Genomic DNA, 21740 nt, shown 5'->3' with positions numbered 1-21740 from the left:
TATAATATTTAAATCATCAAACAAATGTCAGCATTGTCTTCTGAAAAAATAGACTCTTAGGTTTGAGAACATCTAGCTCTCCCAAATCAGTATTTCCTGATTGTGTAGCTGAGATTTATGGCAGCCACTGCATCTTTTATCATGGCCCAATACATACATACTTATTGTCAAATGTGGAAAAAAATGTCCCTGAACTAAGAAAGGAAAACTGTGTGTTCTGTGTCTTTGCTTGTGGCTTACGAAAATTACTCAAGCAACCTGTTTAAATTAGAATTTGTTAGTTGGTGCTCCACTTCTAATCTCTGTCTGACACCAGTTCATGGGTCCATGCTAATTGTCAGATGTGATTGCTGATGCATGAAACCTTGTTATTCTAATTATCAGTCACAGATGCAGTCTGAGCATTAACTCCCCCAGATCATCCTGCCCTAGACTGATAGGGATGTGATATTTCTGTGGCCTTGTGAAATGAACTTTATGCTTTGTTCCTCATTTTTTAAAACTAACTGTTGGGATAAACAATCTGTCTCCCAACGATGTCATCCTTCTGTTTCCAAAGCCTTTCTGAGTGGATATCCTCTTTTATCACTCTGTTGGTTCTCTTGTCAGCCAGTAAACAAATTCTTCAGAATGCTGAACGTCGATCTAGAAATGCTCTTTTTAACAGAATCTATCCTGAAACAAATGTTTCAGAAAACACTTCCACTTACTGTATGTAGTGCATTCTGATATTGCCTTCTTATATTTAATTTCTTAAAAAAAAATACTACTCGTGACCCACTACATTGACTCCATGACCCATGAGGATTCTTGGAATGGTGATTTGAAAACTACTGCACTAAATTCCCCCAAAAGAGACCACAGATTTTTTATTTTAAAATGCATATGGAATATCTGGCAAGTATTTAACATGGAAAGGGTGGGAAGGTGAGCACTTTCAAAATATGAGAAACAGCTTTAAATGTTTCTGGGAAGTGAGGTGTTAAAGTTTCTCTTTTTCGTACGGGTAGGAGGAATATATAACAGATCCGGAGTTAGCCCTAGGTTGCCAGCCGAGAGAAGCCGAATGGAGGGGCTGTTGGGAGAAGCTGTGCTTGAGAGTAAAGGAAGGGTGGGCTCTGGAGGTTTCACCATCTGACACAGGGCACATGAGTCAAGGAGCAGCAGAAGCTAACAGAGGCACTGCTAGAGGGCACAGCACTCAAGAGCTGGGAACTGCAGGAGCAGTCCATTGCAGGAGGCAAAATAAATAAATAAATAAATAAAGATAAAAAGTGCTGAACAGGGCAAAAATATATGGGAAATCTTTCATGGGAAAGAGCCCGAGGCCCTTCTTAGAGACAGCAGAAATCAAAGGAATGCTATAGTGGAAGGTTCCTCTGCAAAAGGTGATAGTGACCAATTGGCCCATTTTTCAAAGCTTGACCCCTCTTCAAGACTCTCCCAGAATTGGAATCACTGTTCCATCTCCAAAGAGTTCAGGCACTGATACTGAACTGCTCCCGAATACTTGCCCGCCTCTCCTCCTGCCCCCATTAGCCCTATTGCAAATATCTATACACATGTAAGAACACAGACATGGATAAAGATTCAGAATTGGAGATAATAGACATTAAAATGAGTCATGCTTGTGATACAAGTTTTTAACCAGGATTCAGAGAGGAATTAAGTTTGTTCTCCTGTTTGCTATGCACTTCAGTTTTGCTGGTTACTCAGATTTTACTCTCTTTTCTACACAACATTGGCACCTGAAGTATCTCTAGGGAAATATTGCTGGTACACCTTAAAAGGTGTTTTAAAAATGATGCTTACCAAGTGTATTACATGTGTATTCGAAGTTATTAAACTTTAAAATAGTGTAATAATGTTAAAATCACATAATAATAAATAACAACTACTATTTAGGTTACATTTACACAATTAGGGCTTCCTTGGTAGCTCAGATGGTAAAGAACCCGCCTGCCAATGCAGGAGATATAAGAGACACAGGTTCCATCCCTGGGTCAGGAAGATCCCCTGGAGAAGGGAATGGCAACCCACTCCAGTATTCTTGGCGGGAGAATTCCATGGACAGAGGAGCCTGGTGGTCTACAGTCAATGGGATCGCAAAGAGTTAGACACAACTGAGTGACTAACACGTTTACACAGTTATCTCTGGGGTCATGATACAGAAAACTTAACTCATCTACCAAAGGTCACAAAATTACTAAGTATAACAACAGAACTGGGATTCAAAACAGGAGTTTGATCTGCCCCATTCTGAGGGCCCTTCAACCTGTATTCTTAACCACTACACTAACAAAAGCAAAATAAGCAAAAAGAAGACCATTCCTAGTAAAAACTGTGCAAAGACAGCCTCCAAAGTGGTTCATCAAAGAAGTCAGAATATTTTTTTAAAGCAACAGCAATTTGACTCTCAACAGCAACACTGGAAATGAGAAAGTAACATTTTCAATGTACTAAAAGAGAATAATTTCCAAGCTTAAATTCTCTACTCCATAAAAATTTATTTCCTAGATAATGTAAAACAATGATATTTGTCAGGCAAACAAAAATTGAGAGTGTTTGCCTCCAGAAGATGCTCACCAAAAGAAATTTCAAAATATATACTTCAACAGAAAGAAGTGATCCTAAATGGAAAGTCTAAAATGCGAGAGGGAATAGAAAGCAAAGCAAATGTTGAATATATAGAAAATTCTAAAGGAAAATAACTCTTGTATAAAATAAAAAAAATTATCTTGGTTGCTAAAAAGAAAATGTACAATAATATAAGTCATTACAGGAATAAAGACATTATTCATTGACTTTAAAATTGGTAAGTATGTATGTTGTCCTGAGGCATAACCACTGAAAGCACAGCAAAAGCATAATTTCAAAATTCAGAGAGTAAAAACGAATGAGAAAAATAACCAATCCCCCAAATGAGAGAAAGACAGAAAACTGAGAGAAGTAAAAGTTTAAAATAATATGGCAGATTTCAAAACAAATACAGTAGCATTTATATTAAGTGTGACTGGATTAACTTTGCTAGTCAAAATACAATGTTGTCAGACTGCATTTTAAGATATCCAAGCATATATTTTTATTTAAAAATACAACTAAAACACAAGGACACAAAAGGGTTGAAAGCAAAAGCCTGGAAAAAGAAATTGTGAAAATAATAACCATGAGAAAGTCATTTTCCTCTAGTAATATCAAACAAGGCAGACTTTATGAGGGAAAAGGCATTCTTATGAAAAGGCCAGAAGTCACTTCAAAATGACAAAATACTGAAATCGCCAAGAAGTCACAAACTTGTCAATCTGATTGTACCTAAGAACAAAGCCTCCAATTATATATAACAAAATTTGACAGAACTACAAGAAAAAACCAAAACAACAACAATCTCAGTGACAGAATTAAATGGTAAAATCTCTTGAACACATAGGTTTGAATTGTACAGGTCCTACTTTATGAGAATTTTTTTCAATAAATATGTACTATTATACTATTATACACAACCCATGGTTGGCTGAATCCACAAATGTGGATGTGGAAAGCCAACTGTAAAGTTACACATAGATTTTTCATCTGTGTAGAAGGCCAGCACCCTGACTCCTATGTTGTTCAAGGGTCAACAGTTCTTGATTTAAAAAAATAAGCCAAACAAAAATAGAAAAGTCAGTAAGGATGCAGAATACCTGAGTAAGACTACACAAACACCTATTGCACATATATCAACACTGCCTCAACAACTGAGGAGAGCACATTCTTTTTAAAAGTAATGGAATATTTACACAGTAAACATTTCCTGGTGAAAAAGCAAGTTTCAACAAATGTCAATCATATAGAATATTTTTTATTAACACAGAACAAAATAATTGAGGAATAAATAACAAAAGATAACTAGAAAAGCTTCATATAGTTTGTAATTTCAGAAACATATTGAAATGACTTGTAAGTCAAAGAAGAAATCATATTGGAAATTTAAAAAGTTATTTTTTACTGAAAGATAATGACAATACTACAATAAAAATTTTAGGATGAAGCCAAAGCAAAATTTAGAGAGAAACTGATAGCCTTAAATGCATAGATTAAGGAAGGACTAAATACTGAGCTAAACATATATCTCAAGAAGTCAGTTAGGAAAAGAAAATACAGACACACATTAAAAAAAAGTAGAAGAAAGATATATAGGATTAATGAAATAAAATTAATTAATGAGAAATCTCTGCTGACAATAACCAAGAAAAAATGCACAGATAAGCAATATAAAGTGTCAAAAGGGGCACTTCAGCTACAAATACACTGATTGGTTAAAAAGATGAGCATGTGTGCTTAGTCGCTCAGTCGTGTCTGACTCTTTGCAACTCCATGGACTGTAGCCCACCAGACTCCTCTGTCCATGGGATTCTCCAGGCATGAATACTGGAGTGAGTAGCCATTAGCTTTATCCAAAAAAATGAGAGAAATTTTAAATAAAATGGAAAAATTCCTAGAAAAAGCAACTTTAGATAAAACTGACTCAAGAAGAGAGAGAAAACCCCAATGTTCTATAACAGGGGTGATAGTTAAAATACTTAAAACTTGTTTTGACACATGCACTTACCATTAGAACAGATATTAGCCCAACCAGAACTGATACCAGCTCTGAAAACCAGCACGTTGTTAGTACTATTGCTCAAAGACTGCCTCTAACTATGGAGAATTATATCATTAATCTTATATTGTCTCACAACAAAAACATAAATGCTTTACTTTGATAAACTCTTAGCAAATATCTGAGGAAAAGGGTTACTCCAAACTTACAACCCTGGACTGTGTGGATCACAACAAACTGTGGAAAATTCTTAAAGAAATGGGAATACCAGACCACCTTAGCTGCCTCCTGAGAAATCTGTATGCAGGTCAAGAAACAACAATTAGAGTCGGACATGGAACAACAGACTGGTTCCAAATTGGGAAAGGAATACATCAATACATACAATACATCAATATTGTCACCCTGCTTATTTAACTTATATCCAGAGTACATCATGAGAAGTGCCTGGCTGGATGAAGCACAAGCTGGAATCAAGATTGCCGGGAGAAATATCAATAACCTCAGATATGCAGATGACACCACCCTTATGGCAGAAAGCGAAGAACTAAAGAGCCTCTCGATGAAAGTGGAAGAGGAGAGTGAAAAAGTTGGTTTAAAACTCAACATTCAAAAAACTAAAATCATGGCATCTGGCCCCATTACTTCACAGCAAATAGACGGAGAAACAATGGAAACAGTGACAGACTTTATTTTGGGGGGCTCCAAAATCAGATGGTGACTGCAGCCATGAAATTAAAAGACACTTGCTCCTTGGAAGAAAAGCTATGACCCACATAGACAGCATATTAAAAAGCAGAGACATTACTTTACCAAGAATGGTCCATCTAATGAAAACTATGGTTTTTCCAGTAGTCATGTATGGATGTAAGAGTTTGGCTGTAAAGAAAGCCGATTGCCAAAGAACTGACACTTTTGAACTATGGTTTTGGAGAAGACTCTTGAGAGTGCCTTGGACAGCAAGGAGATCCAACCAGTCCATCCTAAAGGAAGTCAGTCCTGAATATTGATTGGAAGGGCTGATGCTGAAGCTGAAACTCCAAAACTTTGGCCACCTATGCAAAGAACTCACTCATTGGAAAAGACTGATTCTGGGAAAGATTGAAGGCAGGAGGAGACGGGGACAACAGAGGATTATATGGTTGGATGGCATTACCAACTCGATGGACATGAGTTTGAGCAAGCTCTGGGAGTTGGTGATGGACAGGGAAGCCTGGCATGCTGCAGTCCATGGGGTAGCAAAGAGTCAGACACAGCTGAACAACTGAACTGAACCAAGCTCAGTGATAAAGAATTCGCCTACCATGCAGGACATGCAAGAGTCTCTGGTTCAGTCCCTGGGTCAGGAAGATCCCCTGGAGAAGGAAATGGCAACCCACTCCAGTTTTCTTGCCTGGAGAATCCCCATAAACAGAGAAGTCTGGCGGGCTACAGTGCACGGGATGGCAAAAGTCAGACACAACGTAACAACTACATCACCACCACAAACTTACACAAACTTCACCATTGAACAGAAAACCATGATTTTATTTATCAGTGAATTTTATGAGCCTAACAAAAGCCTCATACAGAAAATATCTGACAAAGATAGTACAAAAAGGAAAAATTATAGCCCAATATTACTCTTGAGTGAAAGTCACTCAGTTGTGTCCAACTCTTCATGACCACATGGACTATATATACAGTTCATGGAATTCTCCATGCCAGAATACTGGAGTGGGTAGCCTTTCCCTTCTCCACGGGATCTTCCCAACCCAGGGATTGAACCTAGGTCTCCCACATTGCAGGCAGATTCTTTACCAGCTGAACAAGGGAAGCCCCATTTCTCTTGAAAACAGTGGCAAAAATTCATTAGGAAACATTGGCCAACTGAATCCAATAAAATTAATACCTCATGGCCAATTTCAGGAGCACATGGTTGATTTAACATATAAAATCAACTACCATATTAAAAGAGATACGTCATAAAGTCATCTTAATATATACAGTAAAATATTCATGATAAAACTTTCTATCAAAGTGGAAGTAGGAAAAAAATCTCCTTAATGTGATAAAGGATAACTATATGAAAACATTTAATGTCACATATAACGGTGATACACTGAAAAGTTTCTCTTTAAGTTCAGGAAAAAGGAAAATGATCAACAGGAAGCAGACATTCTCAAGATTTCTTAGTTACTTGTGCAGTTGTTTTACTAGACAATATAGATTCTAAATTGCTGTACATTTCTGCTTATATGATTAGAGGATATTCTCTACTCTTATAATGGCTCTGTTAAACTTTACATCCAAATTTAAGACTTAGCTTTGTAATCATATTACATACCATAGGTTCTGTTTCCTTTGGAGGTTTTACCAGGGGAGGAATGTACCACTGAAAGCAAAGCTCTTTGTTTAAAGCTTGTGTTGCCACGACTGATGGCACCACATCTCCATACAGTGTGCTGGTAATGGTCTTTAATGAGAAATCAGAGTGCAGAAAAGCATCAGGTACTCCTGTCTGGGGAACAAACAGAAACATTCATTTTATTGCTGGCAATGAATGTATTCAATAGTTAAGACATTCATTCAATTTTCATTCAATAGTGACTATACTGGAAAACTCTGGGAATCATCTCAGCTTGCTTTATGGATGTAGGTCTTAAAACCTCCCCATTACCACAGAGAAGATTCTTCTGTGGAAAAAAAATATACTTCAAAACCCAGCGAACTCAACAAATGTCTTCCACTTTGGTGAATATCCAAGAGTAACGATATAGAGGGGAAATAACAGTGCTATCACTTCAGTCTCAAGATCATCATAGAGTCTAAGAACATCTACTTTTCCTCTGGCTTATTCATTGGTGTATATATACTAAGGGTTTGGTTACAATTTATCATCTGCTTTACAACAGCATTTTTTTGGTAGTACCTTATGAAAAATAAGACACAGTTTTTGCTCTAAGAGGTCAAAATTCATTACTTTCATTCCATCTTTAAATGAATGTGGCTGGTTTGCAAGTTTGGTCTTGGTTAATCTGGGCTCAGCTTATTTGATAGAACTTGGTTGCTGAATCAGGAGTTTTCAAGAAGCACAAATGTGTAGACTGCAATTGGTGATTTCATAAAATATTTACTTAGTTCTTTAAGGTAGCTAAAAACAGTAAAGCATGATTGCTGTCAACAAAAGTAGAGTCTAGCCAGAAAGATAATAATAATGATAATAATATCTCACTTCTAAAAAGGGCCTTCTTCAGTGGAGTGTAAACTATTTTCAAAATTAAATTCTCATTATTTCCAAGATTACAGTGTGGTAACTGGAAAGCAGTTCTTCTACTAAATCTTGACCTCCAAAGGCACTCAAGGTTTGGTGACCACAGGGAACATGTCCGTGACTGTAAAGAAAGGCCTGGTGTTTCCGTAAGACTCTCTACCTTCCATTTCTGAGCCTATTCAAGATGCAACTGAAGACTGTCAATGCAAAGTCTTCAAAATAAAATAAAAAGAGAAATAAATACATTGACCTTTCTGGTTGTCTACTGATAAAAGAAAAAAAATATGTCTTCACTGAAAGGTAATACTAAAGGTGAAAACTATTCTAAAATGTCTAGAGACTATCATAAAAGGATATGATAAGCCAGAATCCTCATTTATTAGCACTAGGATACTAAAAGTATGACCAACATGCACAATAAATAAAATTATTAACTCTATGTCAGGCAGTTTACCAAAAACTCAGATAAATAATTGATTCAGGGAAAAAAATGTTCATTTTTTTTCCTATCTGAGTGCCTTTCAGAGCTTCTGACAACTATTTTAGCAAAGAATTCATATTTAATAACTAGCTAAGTGAAGAAAAATAAAAAGTAAATACTTTCTATGTCAACATATATATAGTGTTTATTCACACAATAGCCTAAGAATAATGAACTGCAATAGAAATCAATATTAATATAAGCATTTAATTTTCTTTTCTCTTTTAAAAAACACAATATCTAACTCCTAATGGGATTAATTACATCAGCTAGTCAATGGGCTATACACTGGGTACTTTTGATACGTTTGATTTATTCTTTGAAAGGAATGAAACAACAGACCTACCAGAAGCACTCTTGTTCGTCATGTACTATAAACATCAAATCACTCTGCACTAATCAAATGTCTGACCTCACGCAGTCTGTCACGGGCACGCAGACTAAACATGAATAACTCAGCATTGTGCACCATTTTAATCATGCCCTTCCTGGAATTTTTAATGTGATTTGTTTGGCGTCTTTGTTTTTCCATCATAAAGCTTCAATAGACTTGACGACAGGCAGACTCACAAAGCTGATGAGCATGACATGTATATATGATGGTTCTGGAAATGCATCTACTTCTTTGTGGGGGAGAAACAGGTTTAAGTACAAAATTATGGGAAGGGCTTGATTGAAATGGCCTCCTGAGTGATTAAAGGCTCAGAAATGTTATTATAAAAGCCAGCCAAGCTTGGAGTTTACTTTTTAAAAAATCCAAAAGGTTTTATGCTCATTAGCTGTCTACCCCAGTGAAACGAACACATGATTAGGTGGCTTGCACCTGTCAGGCAAGCGACAGTGATCTCCAGGGCTGATTATTCTGGGAGAGTGTTCCACTAATTATATCAAAATAAAGAGCAAACACGGTGAAACAACCCTTTGATATCATAACTGCATTAGAAATACTGTATGTATTTACACTGTGTTCAAGGTTGTACATTTGGAGCACTATCCTTAGGACCTGGGTAATGATAGGCTGCCCTTAATAATGAAATGCTCAGCAAAGCTCCTTTCAGAACAGTATTTAAGAAATCACATACATTAGTTTCCAAAATCTTATAAAATATTCACACGAATACATCCACTGAAACTATAGTTCTCAGCCCTCTCAATCTCCCTCTTCTATTCCGAAACACCCGAGGTATCTGGGGCACATGGACGGAATCCTCAGGGCAGTCTCAGGTCCGAGGAGGGGTGACTCGGACAGCTGTGTTAGGTGGAAATGATCTGATCCTACTCCACTGGTTCCTGCCAGGTGGAGAGCCAGACATTAACAATGCATCCCAGGCCTTTTCACCTTCTCTCTGCTCCTCTCTCTAGAGAGAGTTACTTGATCAGTGAATTTGAGAAAAAGAATTTTGGAAATGCATAATTCTACTCTTCTTCCGAGCATACTGTTTTCAGGGAGTGAACATCCTCTGCTCCTTCATGCAACAGATTTTAAAGGGGTTTCTGTCCCCTCAGGTTTTAAAGAGACCTGTAATGACCCCCCTCTCCACCAAAACCCATCAGCCCGGACTGGTAGAACTGAACTGTCAACTTTGCTAATCACTACTAGGGAGACCATTTACCAGTAAATATAAACCATATCCTAGAATATCAACGGCATGACTCATAAAGTAAGGTATTTTTTAATCTCAGTATGTCTTACTCTTTTATTTCTCAAATGACTTAGAATCTGGGGCAGGAAATAGGGGCACTGAGTTTGGGGCATTCCAATACTTCCAGTATCTAAGAAGTAATCTGAAAAATCCTCCTGTGTGGATTGCAATACACTGCCCTGGGGGCAATAACCCCAGTTGAGACTCACTTAACTGAATCCATAAATATTCCTTAGTGGGTCTTTCCACTGCTTTTTAAAATCACCCTCCTCTCTTGTTCCAAAGAATGATCTTTTTAAAATTTTATTTGTATTTACCCCAAACACAAGGTTGAAAGTGAAAGTGAAAGCGGCTCAGTTGTGTCTGACTCTTTGTGACTCCATGGACTGGAATTCTCCAGGTCAGAATACTGGAGAGGGTAGCCTTTCCCTCTTTCAGGGGATCTTCCCAACCCAGGGATTGAACCCAGGTCTCCTGCACTGCAGGCAGATTCTTTACCAACTGAGCTATCAGGGAAGCCCTAAACATAAGGTTAATATACTCCAGTAGGATAAGATAGCAAAGGTTCCCGTTGGGAACAAGCCACATTTTCAGGCCACTTCTCTGGGACAGTTGACAACAGAAACATCAATGTGTCTGGTATGGGTATAATTGTAAAAATTAAAGGGCTATATGGTGAAATCCAAAGTCAGGATAACTCAAAATAAATCAGTGGGTTTTTTCCCCCTAGGTTTGAAAGAATTCTATGCAAATCACTTGATTTATTCATTTCATAAATACATATTGAAAATTTACACTATGTTCTCTTGGGTTCTCTACTACAATTTCAAAGCAGAACATACAAGGCTTGTCCACAAACATCCTCACTCTCCTGCCCCCATTGTATCTGCTAATGGTGTTACCATGCTCTAGGGATCACAGACAGAGGTTCCAAATGATGGGATAAAACTTTTCTCATTCCCTCTTCTCTTGCCATCCCCATAAAGTCACTAAGGTGTTTTGTTTTCAATTTTACTTAAGCAACATCTTTTATATCCATCTCTTCATTCTCATTCCTCATGATCATAAGCTTGGCTGTTTCATTATCTCTTTCTCGGATAACTTCCTTTCACTTACACTTTGCCCATCAGCCTTACATGCTACTGACAGCAGAACTAACGTTTTGGTTTTCATACTCTTTCTGCTATTAACCTTGCCATGTTTTTCTTAAAGAGCATCTGTGAGGTGCCGCCATTTTCCTCCATGCTAACTCTGCCAATCTTTCTCTACCACCACACCAGAGACTATGCCTTATCCACTGCTTTCTCCACCAGTGGAGAGTGTCTGGCATATTGTTAGTATCCAACATATGCTTGTTGAACATACCAAATTTGAAACAAATCTCCATTTTTACTGAAACTCTTTATACTTTTTCAGTATCTTGCAATCTACCCATTTCGGTTGTTTATTTAAAAATTACTATAACTCAAGACCCTAGTAGCTTGCTCAAGACCCTCTTTTACGTCTCTTCAATAGATAACTTAAAAGAGGTTTCCATATTACATATTTTGGGGAAGTCCATCCAACTGAATAACACTTTCCTTCCCCCCACAAAATCTTCAAACTTTTAATTTATTTAAAAACTTGCCGTTTACCCTTAGCATTCTCATGATTGCTAAAAATAAAAGTGAATGCTTTTTATTACACATGTAAAACAAAGGTACAGAAATTGGGTATAGATTGAGAAATTCTCAGTCTAGTTTCCTTATAGGGTATTATATTGAAATTTGTATAACTTCTTGGCAAAATGACTCTGAGAGAAGTTGTGATGTGTAGGAATACAGAAAAGTCTGGGACATTTTGAAGGCTTATAAGAGCAGCAAAACAGAACCTATGAAAACAGAAAACCAGCATGTCTGGTTGGCTTTTCTCTGTGGTAAAAGTTTCCTCAGGTAAAACCTCTGAGGAAACTAAAAACCTTTGTGTCCATATGGAGGTTAATGTGCTTCTTTCAGAAATAAAAGGATGATTAAGTCTTCCAAAAAACATATAATTATATAATGTTTTAAACATTACCTTGCTTGCTGAATCATATAAGACATTTTCTAGAACAGGTGGATTTTCCATGACTTGAAATAGTTCTTTTGGAAATTCATCAATACAAGAAGAAGAATATAGCTGTAAGAATCTTTTAAGGAAAAAATGCATTTCTTTTTGGCGCAAAATCAATCCAGAGTTAAAAAGAGAAGTGAGAAGAGTGTCATCTGGCAAAGACATCCCAGATCCTGGCTTCAGAGATGCTTAAAGGAAAAACAAAAACTACTATAGGATCATGTTAGATAACAGAATGGTCTCAATATTGCTGTCCTTTGCTTGCTAATCTCATTCCTGCACGTTCCCACCTCACCCAGTGGCTGCCCATAACCTTCCTCCATTTTTCAAGCTTATACTCTAACAGAATTGCTTCTGGTCACAGGAGGGAAAGAACACCTCAGAACCCTGGGATCCTACTTCTGGCTTCAAGCTTAACAAAGCAAAACATTCAATCTTGCTGTCTTCTCTTTGGATCCCCAAAAAAAAATCTTAAAGCAAAAATTCAGGTTCAGGTAATTTATCTGAAAACTGATCTCAAGCGAGAGAATGGGAAACGTGTGACAGAAAAGAAAAGAGTCAACGACAGTGAGTTAGGAAAGGGCTCCAGCCATGGACGAGGAGAGCTCAGTTCTGCTGAGGACCTCCTAAGGAAAAACACGGGAAGCTGTTCCATCAGGGGGCTGGCCTGCTGGAGTATCTATCAACCAGCTCCCTCCCTCAGCAGTTGCAGGTTACTCCTGAATGCGTGCAGCCCCTGGTGCTTCCAGGCTATCCTGCCTATATGCTGGGCCTCGGTCACTTCTAAGAAAGCCCAGAGCAGAAAGAAGCAAAATGTGCATGATTGACACGGGAGATACCAGCAGGTGAATCCAGCGGGAGCTGAATTGATAACAGGAGGGCATCACCGGGGCCCACCGTGCTGGATTATACCCGCTTCCCTCGCTACTGAACTGGCCCCATCACGATGCAGCTTTTACCCACCACCTTTCCCAGTGCTGGCCTCTCCCGTCACTAACTCTGATGACCAGGCTGAGCTGCTCGGGGACTTGGCCTCTTTGCCCCGCTGATTTCCCCATCACTGGGTGCTGCCTTAGTCAAGCTGTCTTTGTTGTTTGCCCTCATAAGCAACACTGGCTAGCCAATTTCATGGGCACAGATAAACACATCATCGCAAAATCACAAGAGGAGAGACTGTGACATAGATTATAACAGTTTTTTTGGCTATTCTTTAGACAGCACCAATGATTTTAAAATAAAAACAACAACAAACAAAACTCAAAACTTCATAGAGTTAAATATCCTGTCTTTCTCTTTAAATACTAGATATTCTCTCCTTAACGCCAAAGATTTCACCTTGTTCATTTTATAAGCTGTTACATTAGGGTCATTCTGATTCTTAACTGTTTTGAGACACACGGTACTTCAGTAATCTTGGCGAAAGTCTCTGGATGCCTTCTTCTAAGGATGTCTTAAAATACATCGAAATACTGTTCTTTTCAAAGGTCCCTGTATATCAGACGAAGAACCCCTGAAATTTCCATCTTCTGATGAGAGTTCACTCAGAAAGACGTCAAACATATTTTATAGTTCTAAGTAAGAAACATGACTTAATAACTGGAAAGGAATATGTTCTTTCAAAGGCCTACCTAGCAATTTGCTCATATTATTAATTCTTTGTAGGTGAATATAGTAGCGCAGCAGAAGAATCCATGTAATATCCACTTTAATTGGGTTTTTTTTCTGAGAATCTACATCCTCATATACCTCTTCACTAAGGTAAGAAAATGTACAGCCACTCTGGAAGACAACTTGGTAGTTATCTGAAAGTAAAAAAAAAAAATTAGAATACAAATATTATGTTTTCCTTGAAAAATAACCATATGTGAAAAAAGAAAAGCACAATTTATAAAGGAAATATTAACACTTAGGATTGCATTCAATTAAAAAAAATTTGTATCACAAAAGACACCAATCATAAATAACAAACCATGGACTGAGAAAACATGTTTAAAACACCAGATAAGTTATCTTCTCTCTACTATGTAATCAATAAGAAAAAGTCAGATAGTCCAACAGAAACATGGGCAAAGAATTTCAACAGGCAACTTGTAGAAAAGGAAAACCAAATGGCCAAAATTTTTAGCATCATTAAAAATCAGATAAATTAAGATGAAATACCATTTCACATTCCTCAGCAATTAACAGAAACTAAAATCTGAAAGCAATAAATGTGAAGATACCATAATTCTCATATACGATTTGTGACAGCAAATTCCTGGGCAGAGGCTAACAGAATTTTAAATGCAGACACTCAGATACATGCACCAGGAGTCCCGCATAATATATTCATGGCAGCATTGTGTAAAAAAAAAAAAAAAAAAAGGAAACTTGAACAAATAGAAGCATTAATTTGACGGCACTAATGAGAATTAATTCAGAGAAGGCAAAGGCATCCCACTTCAGTATTCTGGCCTGGAAAATCCCATGGACGGAGGAGCCTGGTAGGCTGGAGTCCATGGGGTCGCGAAGAGTTGGACACGACTGAGCGACTTCACTTTCACTTTTCACTTTCATGCATTGGAGAAGGCAATGGCACCCCACTCCAGTGTTCTTGCCTGGAGAATCCCGGGGACGGGGGAGTCTGGTGGGCAGCCGTCTATGGGGTCGCACAGAGTCGGACACGACTGAAGCTACTTGGCAGCAGCAACAATGAGAATTAATTAGATCTATAAGGAGAAACTCTAGTCCATGGGCCAAATTAGGTCAATGCATGTTTATGTATGACCCATAAGCTAAGAATGGTTTTTATATTTTTAAGTGTTTGAAAAAATTAATATTTTGTGATATGTAAAAGTTATATGAAAATCAAATGTCAGTGTCCTTAAGAATGGAATACAGCCATGCTCATTTACATTTTGTCTATGGTTTCTTCACAGTAACACAGCAAAGCTGAATACTTGCAACAGAGAGCACAAAACATAAAATATTACTATCTGGCCCTTTACAGAAGACATGTGCTAACCTAGATTTTGCTCATGAAGGATAAAGTGAGGAAAAATATCTAAAGATAGTTAAGTAATACAGAGCTATCAATAGCCTCCGTACACAAAAACAACAACCAATAGAAAGCGAATGAAAAAATTTTGCAATACTACTAATAAGATAAAACATCTTATCTGAGAAATAAGTCTAACAAGAATCATATAAGATCTACTTAAAGAAAATGTTAAAACACTCCTAAGAGACTGATTTTTTAAAAAAAAAAAAGGCATGAAAATGAACTAAAAATATAAGACATACAATATTCTTGGTTAAGATGACTCAAAAGAATAAAAACATGTTATTTCTAAGCTAAAATATAAAGGTAATACAACTTCAATAAAATTATGAGAGAACTTTCTCAAACTAGACAAGTTGTTTCCAAAGTAGAAGAAATAGCCATAAAAGAAATACAATTTTTACAAGAAAGAGTAATAAATGAGGATTTATTCTAATAGATACTAAATATATTATAAGGCTATAATAATTAAAATAGTTTGGTACTGAATCCTGAATAGACAGATCAGTAGAAATTAGTAAGAAGTACAGAAATAGGATAGCCATTTGGAAAAACTAAAATTGTATCCACTTGTAATTTTTTACATATTCCAAATAGACTTCCATAAACTAGTAAAAGGGTCCATGCCTTTTCCTTAAATACTTGTAGAAGCTCTTTATTGGGCTTCCCAAGTGGCTCAGTGGTAAAGAATCCACCTGCAATGTAGGAGAGAGGAGTTTGATCCTGGGGTCAGGAAGAGCCCCTGGAGGAGGAAATGGCAACCCACTCCAATATTCTTGCCTGGAGGATCCTATGGAGGGAGCTTGGTGGCTACAGTCCACGGGGTCGCAAAGAGTCAGACACGACTGAATGACTAAGCACCCCCCCACACACACAGAAGCTCTTTATTATAGAAACAAACCCTTTAACTGTGATAGTATTTGCAAATATATCTTTTCAATTATCAGGTGTTATTTAACCCTCTTTATGGTAATTGTGTGCCATGAAGAAATTTTCATTTCTAAGTAGTATAAATTATTAACCTTTTCCTTGATAACTTTTGGATTTATGCCATAGTTATGTCTTGACCATAATCTGAGACTATAAGTAAGTAAGGAGACATTCTCCCTAAATGCCTCCAGAGGAAAGTAGCCTGCTGACACCTTAATTTTAGCCCAATAAGGCCTATGTTGGGCTTCAGAACACCAGAACTGTAAGATAATACATTGTGTTGCTTTAAGCCACTGAATTTGTGGCTATTTGTTATAGCAGGCATAGGATATTGGTATGGTACTAGTGGTTCCCTGGTAGGTCAGTTGGTAAAGTTGCAATGCAGGAGACCCCATGGTTCGATTCCTGGGTTGAGAATATCCCCTACAGGAAGGCCTGACAATCCACTCCAGTCTTCTTGCCTGGAGAATCCCAGGGACAGAGGAGCCTGGTGGGCTACAGTCCAAAGAGTTGCCAAGAGTTGGACACAACTGAAGCAGCCTAGCACACACACGTGCATTCTGACAACGCTGTTTCCCTCCGGGGAAGAGCACCGAGTCACTTACAGAGAAGATGGAAGGGAGACAGTCTCTCCATACCCATCTATGAATTTTGAACCGTGACTCTTGAGAATAAATTACCTGTGCAAAAAACTGGGCTAAATTAAAAGCAAAAAAGAACCTCTACGTTTATGTGGCCAATGTTATGTAGTCTTTAATGTCACAGAGAAAAAATAAGACCAGTTTAGTTTTTGTTCTTTTGTAGAAAGTCTGCTTTTTCTGTTTACAATTATTTTGTCTTTACAATCCAAAAATGAGGCCAAAATTTGTCCATGTATTATCTGTGCTATTTGTAAGTTTATCTTTAGAAGATTATTTTGGAGGGAGAGTCCCTTATACCCTGCATTTAGAAGCACCCCTTTGCAATGGTTTCCACCACCTCCAGCCAGGACTGCCTGGTTACACTGATTTGGGGCCTCTGCTTCACTGAGGATAATTCTCGTCGTACCCTCATTGCCTGAATTGGTGCAGCACGTGAGCACACACATGCATGCAAGTACATGATCAGTGCTGCTGGCACGAATAACGTACCTCCATTCTCACCTGTAGGTGGTATAATTATTTGGGATTTGAAGATATAGTGTGTCCTTGTAGCTCCCCACCGGTATGGGAAATTGTGTCTCAGAGGAATAGAAAATAGGATAGCAGTAGAGGAATGACATCCCAGTTTTTAGTTGGCATTGACTCATATCTCTGAGCCAGGGACAAGGCAGAGCAGGAAAGACAAATTGCATTTTTTCCAGGATGGAAGGTTTTCTCCGTCTCAAGAGGCAAAGCATGTATTAATACTAAGGATCAGTTGATTCTTGGTTCTGCTCCATAGATCTCTCTTTATGTTTTGACAGTAGGTTCATCAACATTCATTTTTGGCATGACACATATTTATATTTTTCTGTATATCAAGTGTATTTAGTTGTGAGAGGCTGCATCCAGAACTACTGACCCTGAATGTCACTTTTAATTCAAAACATATTACAGAATTTAATAATTTTTAATCCTAGCAGAATTTTTTATTAAGGCCGCAAGAAAATCAAGACAGAAAGATGGAATGTATTTGAATATAACGGGGCCCCAAGTAGATACTGAGTAAGTGTTTTTTGCATTCAATCTAAATACGGTCCCATGTTGGCAGTGGGCATCATTTCAGGGTCTGTATTCCTACAAGACAACGTAAAAGGAACCTCAGTAAATTGGGCCGGCTGCACCTCTCAACTCTCTCACTGTTCTATAGACATCATACAATTGCTCTCTGGTTCTGGCAAGATGATCTTTATTCCATCCTCCACACATGATTGGTCTACTCTGTCACCATGCTTCTCTGATTGTCAATTGCTCGGAGTGCTGAGAAAATAAGCTTCCCTTCTACCTGGTATCCATGCCTCTAGTCCATTTGTATCTGCCTCACATGTACTTCTTCCAGGAAAAAAAAAAAGTTCCTAAAAAACTCAAATGCCTACCCAGCCTGTGTCCAGCTTTAGCTTAAAATATGGTCCTCTTAAAAAATGCATGTATATCATTTCCGAGTGGTTGCTAAAGACTAGAAGTTTATGGGCAGCGAGACCTACTCCTTGGTGTGATCTTGACTTCTCCCTACTTCCCTCTGGACAGAAATAGCTATATAGTGCTCTAACTCAATAACAATGAATATCCTTTACCACATCGTGTGCAGATCAATGCTAGTGAAGGTAAGATGAGTGAAGAGGTTTTCTCCTGGATGCTAACGTATGCTAACACAAGGAAAGTCAAGCAATTTTTATTTGTTGTTGTTGCCCTTTAGCAATTCATTATAATATGAACCTCACTGCCCTCTGGGTATTTGAAGCAATCAGTTGGGGATTCAATATTTCCTTCCAAGCCAAATACTGAAGTGAGGGAAATTCTAACAGTAATTTATGATCAAACTGCTAGAAGAATACTGGAGAGCAAAATTATTATTCACAAGTCAAAATACAAAATGAGTTGGGCTTAAAAAATTTGGTCTGAAATTTCAGGGCTTCCCTGGTGGTCCAGTGGTTAAGAGTCCACCTTGCAATGCAAGGGGCATCCGTTTGATCCCTGGTCGGGGAAGACTCCACATGCTGCCGAGCAACTAAGCTCGCACACAACTACTGAACCCACACTCTGCAACCACTGAAGCCCGTGCACCTGGAGCCGGCGCTCTGCAATAAGAGAAGCCGCTGCAACAAGAAATCCACATACCACACTGAAGAGTGAGCCCCTGCTTGCTGCATAGAGAAAGCCCTTGTGCAGCAATGAAGACCCACCATAGCCAAAAAATAATTTAAAAAGAAAAACAAGTTTTTAAAAATCAGGTCATTTCAAATTAGTATCTTTGTACAATAGTAAAGGAGTGTTAATGGGTACAAAATGGAAACTGAAAATTGGAAGATGCTACAAAAACCACTGAAACAGAAAAGCATAAATTCCAGCATTAGGCACAGTTGTGATGAAGACTATTAGCCTAATTGGATCAACTAGGATCGTCTGGTTAGGAGATGCCATTTCCCACTGTGTGTGCCCATGTGTGACCCCTAACTGATCACGGCGGCACTTTTTCCAGTCCTGCCACGCAGCAGTTCAGAATTCTTCTTAGGTGGCTGCCAGCCGAGATCCAACCAGTGCATCCTAAAGGAAATCAGTGCTGAATGTTCATTGGAAGGACTTATGCTGAAGCTGAAGCTCCAATACTTTGGCCACCTGATGCAAAGAACTGACTCATTGGAAAAGACCCTGATGCTGGGAAAGATTGAAGGCGGGAGGAGAAGGGGATATCAGAGGATGAGATGGCTGGATGGCATCACTGACTCAATGGACATGAGTTTGAGTAACCTCCAGGAGATGGTGATGGACAGGGAGGCCTGGTGTGCTGCAGTCCATGGGGTCACAAAGAGTCGGACACAACTGAACTGAACTGAGCCATAGTGTGGGTTATGTGTGTGTACACTCAGTCATTCAGTAGTGTCTAACTCTTTGAGACGCCACGGACTGTAGCCTGCCAGGCTCCTCTGTCCCTGGGATTCTCCAGCAATACTGGAGTGGGTTGCCATGCCCTCCTCCAGGGGATCTTCTCAACCCCGGGATCAAACCCGTGTCTCCTATGTCTCCTGCACTGGCAGGCAGATCCTTTACCAGCAGCGCCACCTGGAAGCCCAGTAGCTTGGATTATCATCCCACAAACATGCACACCCCTCTTCCTTCCTCTGCAGGCAGAGTCTAATTCCATGCCTCACTGACACGGGACGTGGCCCTAGGACTTGTTGTGACTAATGGGATGTAACCTAAGAGAGGTCTTGGGTGTGCTTCTGTGCTTGGGCTTGGGCTTGTGCCCTGGTTTGTCCCCTGAGAAGAGCAGCCCCCAAGCAGTCACTGCCTCTTGACCCTGGGTCTCGTAACAAATGTATGTGAAGTGCACCGGAACTTGGCCTGCAGCCTGACACAGGACACAGGAGACGAGTAAAAGAAAGAAGTCACGGTGTTCTTCCACTGAGTTTTAGGGTCGTTGGGTATACACTGCAATTTTGGCAATAACTGATCAACACAGAATTTCAGATGTAACTTATTTGTTATCTCTGTCCTAAAAACTTAAAGCGTGAGAAAACAGAGCAGGATAAAGTAGACCAGATCTATCTGAGGAATAAGGGGCCACTGTGAAAAAGAAATAGCCATGTTGGTAGTTGGAATCACAGTCTTAAAATTCAGATTTCAGTCTTCTTCATAAATAAATCTAATTCACTCAGTCTACAGATTAAGGACAATGAGGCTGAAAGAAATTCAATGGTTTGACAGGATCAGAGTGTTAGCTGAAACCTCTTCATTATTAATACTGCATTCCCTTTGTGGTAAAACAATAATGTATGTTTCTCAGAGGACTGCTTTCCTGCGTTCTGAAGCAGGAAAAACTGAGTGGCCATGCAGGGTCAAGAGAAAAAAGCAGTGACCAACCCCTGCTGCCATACTGCCCGGCTTTGTCCCCCAAGAGCCTACCTTTGGGGTCCCTAAGGAAAACCATGCACCCTGTCTGAGATCCAGGTCATGGACCAGAAGGCTGACAAAGCAAAATCCCACCAGGCAATAAAAATAAGAAGACAACACCTCAGCATTAAAAAAATCCATCTGATGGTTTAACCTCAGAGCAAACCATTTTAGTTTGGAAAATAGTCTGGGCCACCTATTCTTCAGAAGAGAGCCAAAGAAGGAGATGATTTCAGACACAAACTCTTCAGCTAAGGTTGACTCAACCCTTCAGCAGTAAGTTCCAGCCTACCAGAGTGATTTCAGAGGCTTTAGGAAGACTACCTAATCAGGTTACCCCATCAAGTTAAAGTTAACACTTTTCTTCCCCTTTGGCTCAATGCTCACCCAATGTCAAGCAAAATCTACTGTTGTTACTAAAATATCCTTCTGGAAGTAAAATTTCAGCATCTTGTTCCTTAGAACCTATCCTAGTGCTTAGCACAAAAGAGCACTCAATATTTTTTGAATGAATGAATGGGCAAAAACATAAAGTGACTGTTCAATATTTATGTTATTGCTGGTGTGACTTACAGATTTATACTATAGTTTATTGTAACCAACAGCAGAGTTACAAATTTTAAAAAAATATAGTAAGGTTAAATTTAAATTCCACTAACTTTTCATTCATTCATTTAACAAATATTAATATCAATCCTTGCTAGGTATAAGTAACATATGATTTTCTGTAGTATGTGCTCATGCTCCTTCATGTCCGATTCTTTGCAACCCCATGGACTGTAGCACACGAGGCTTCCCTGTCTATCACTGACTCCCAGAGCTTGCTCAAACTCACGTTGATCAAGTCAGTGATACCATCCAACCATCTCATGGAGATGGCCCATCAAGAAGATGGTCCCAGGGGGAGGAGCCAAGATGGCAGAGGAGTAGGACGGGGAGACCACTTTCTCTCCTACAAATTCATCAAAAGAATAACTGAATGCAGAGCAAACTTCACAAAACAACTTTTGATCGCTAGCTGAGGTCATCAGGCGCCCAGAAAAGCAGACCATTGTCTTCGAAAGGAGGTAGGACAAAATATAAAAGATAAAAAGTGAGACAAAAGAGCTAAGGACGGAGACCCGTCCCGGGAAGGGAGTCTTAGGCGGTCTT

The 21740-nt window shown here is 38.8% G+C and overlaps 1 protein-coding gene across 1 annotated transcript in view; it reads right to left on the bottom strand.

Moving 5' to 3' along the window:
* The window catches only part of CFAP54 (cilia and flagella associated protein 54), a 291046-nt gene that overhangs the window by 45440 nt on the left and 223866 nt on the right, over positions 1-21740 (bottom strand). The window contains exons 62-64 of the mRNA XM_043440645.1: positions 13676-13849; positions 12012-12076; positions 6906-7079 (exon numbers count right to left, since the gene is read on the bottom strand). Coding sequence (XP_043296580.1) covers positions 6906-7079; positions 12012-12076; positions 13676-13849 — 413 coding nt within the window. The remainder of the gene's footprint in view (positions 1-6905; positions 7080-12011; positions 12077-13675; positions 13850-21740) is intronic.

Source organism: Cervus canadensis, chromosome 21, assembly GCF_019320065.1.
Source record: "Cervus canadensis isolate Bull #8, Minnesota chromosome 21, ASM1932006v1, whole genome shotgun sequence".
NCBI lineage: Eukaryota > Metazoa > Chordata > Mammalia > Artiodactyla > Cervidae > Cervus > Cervus canadensis.
Note: the sequence above shows the minus strand (reverse complement) of the source record. Positions and strands in the feature narration are given on the sequence as shown.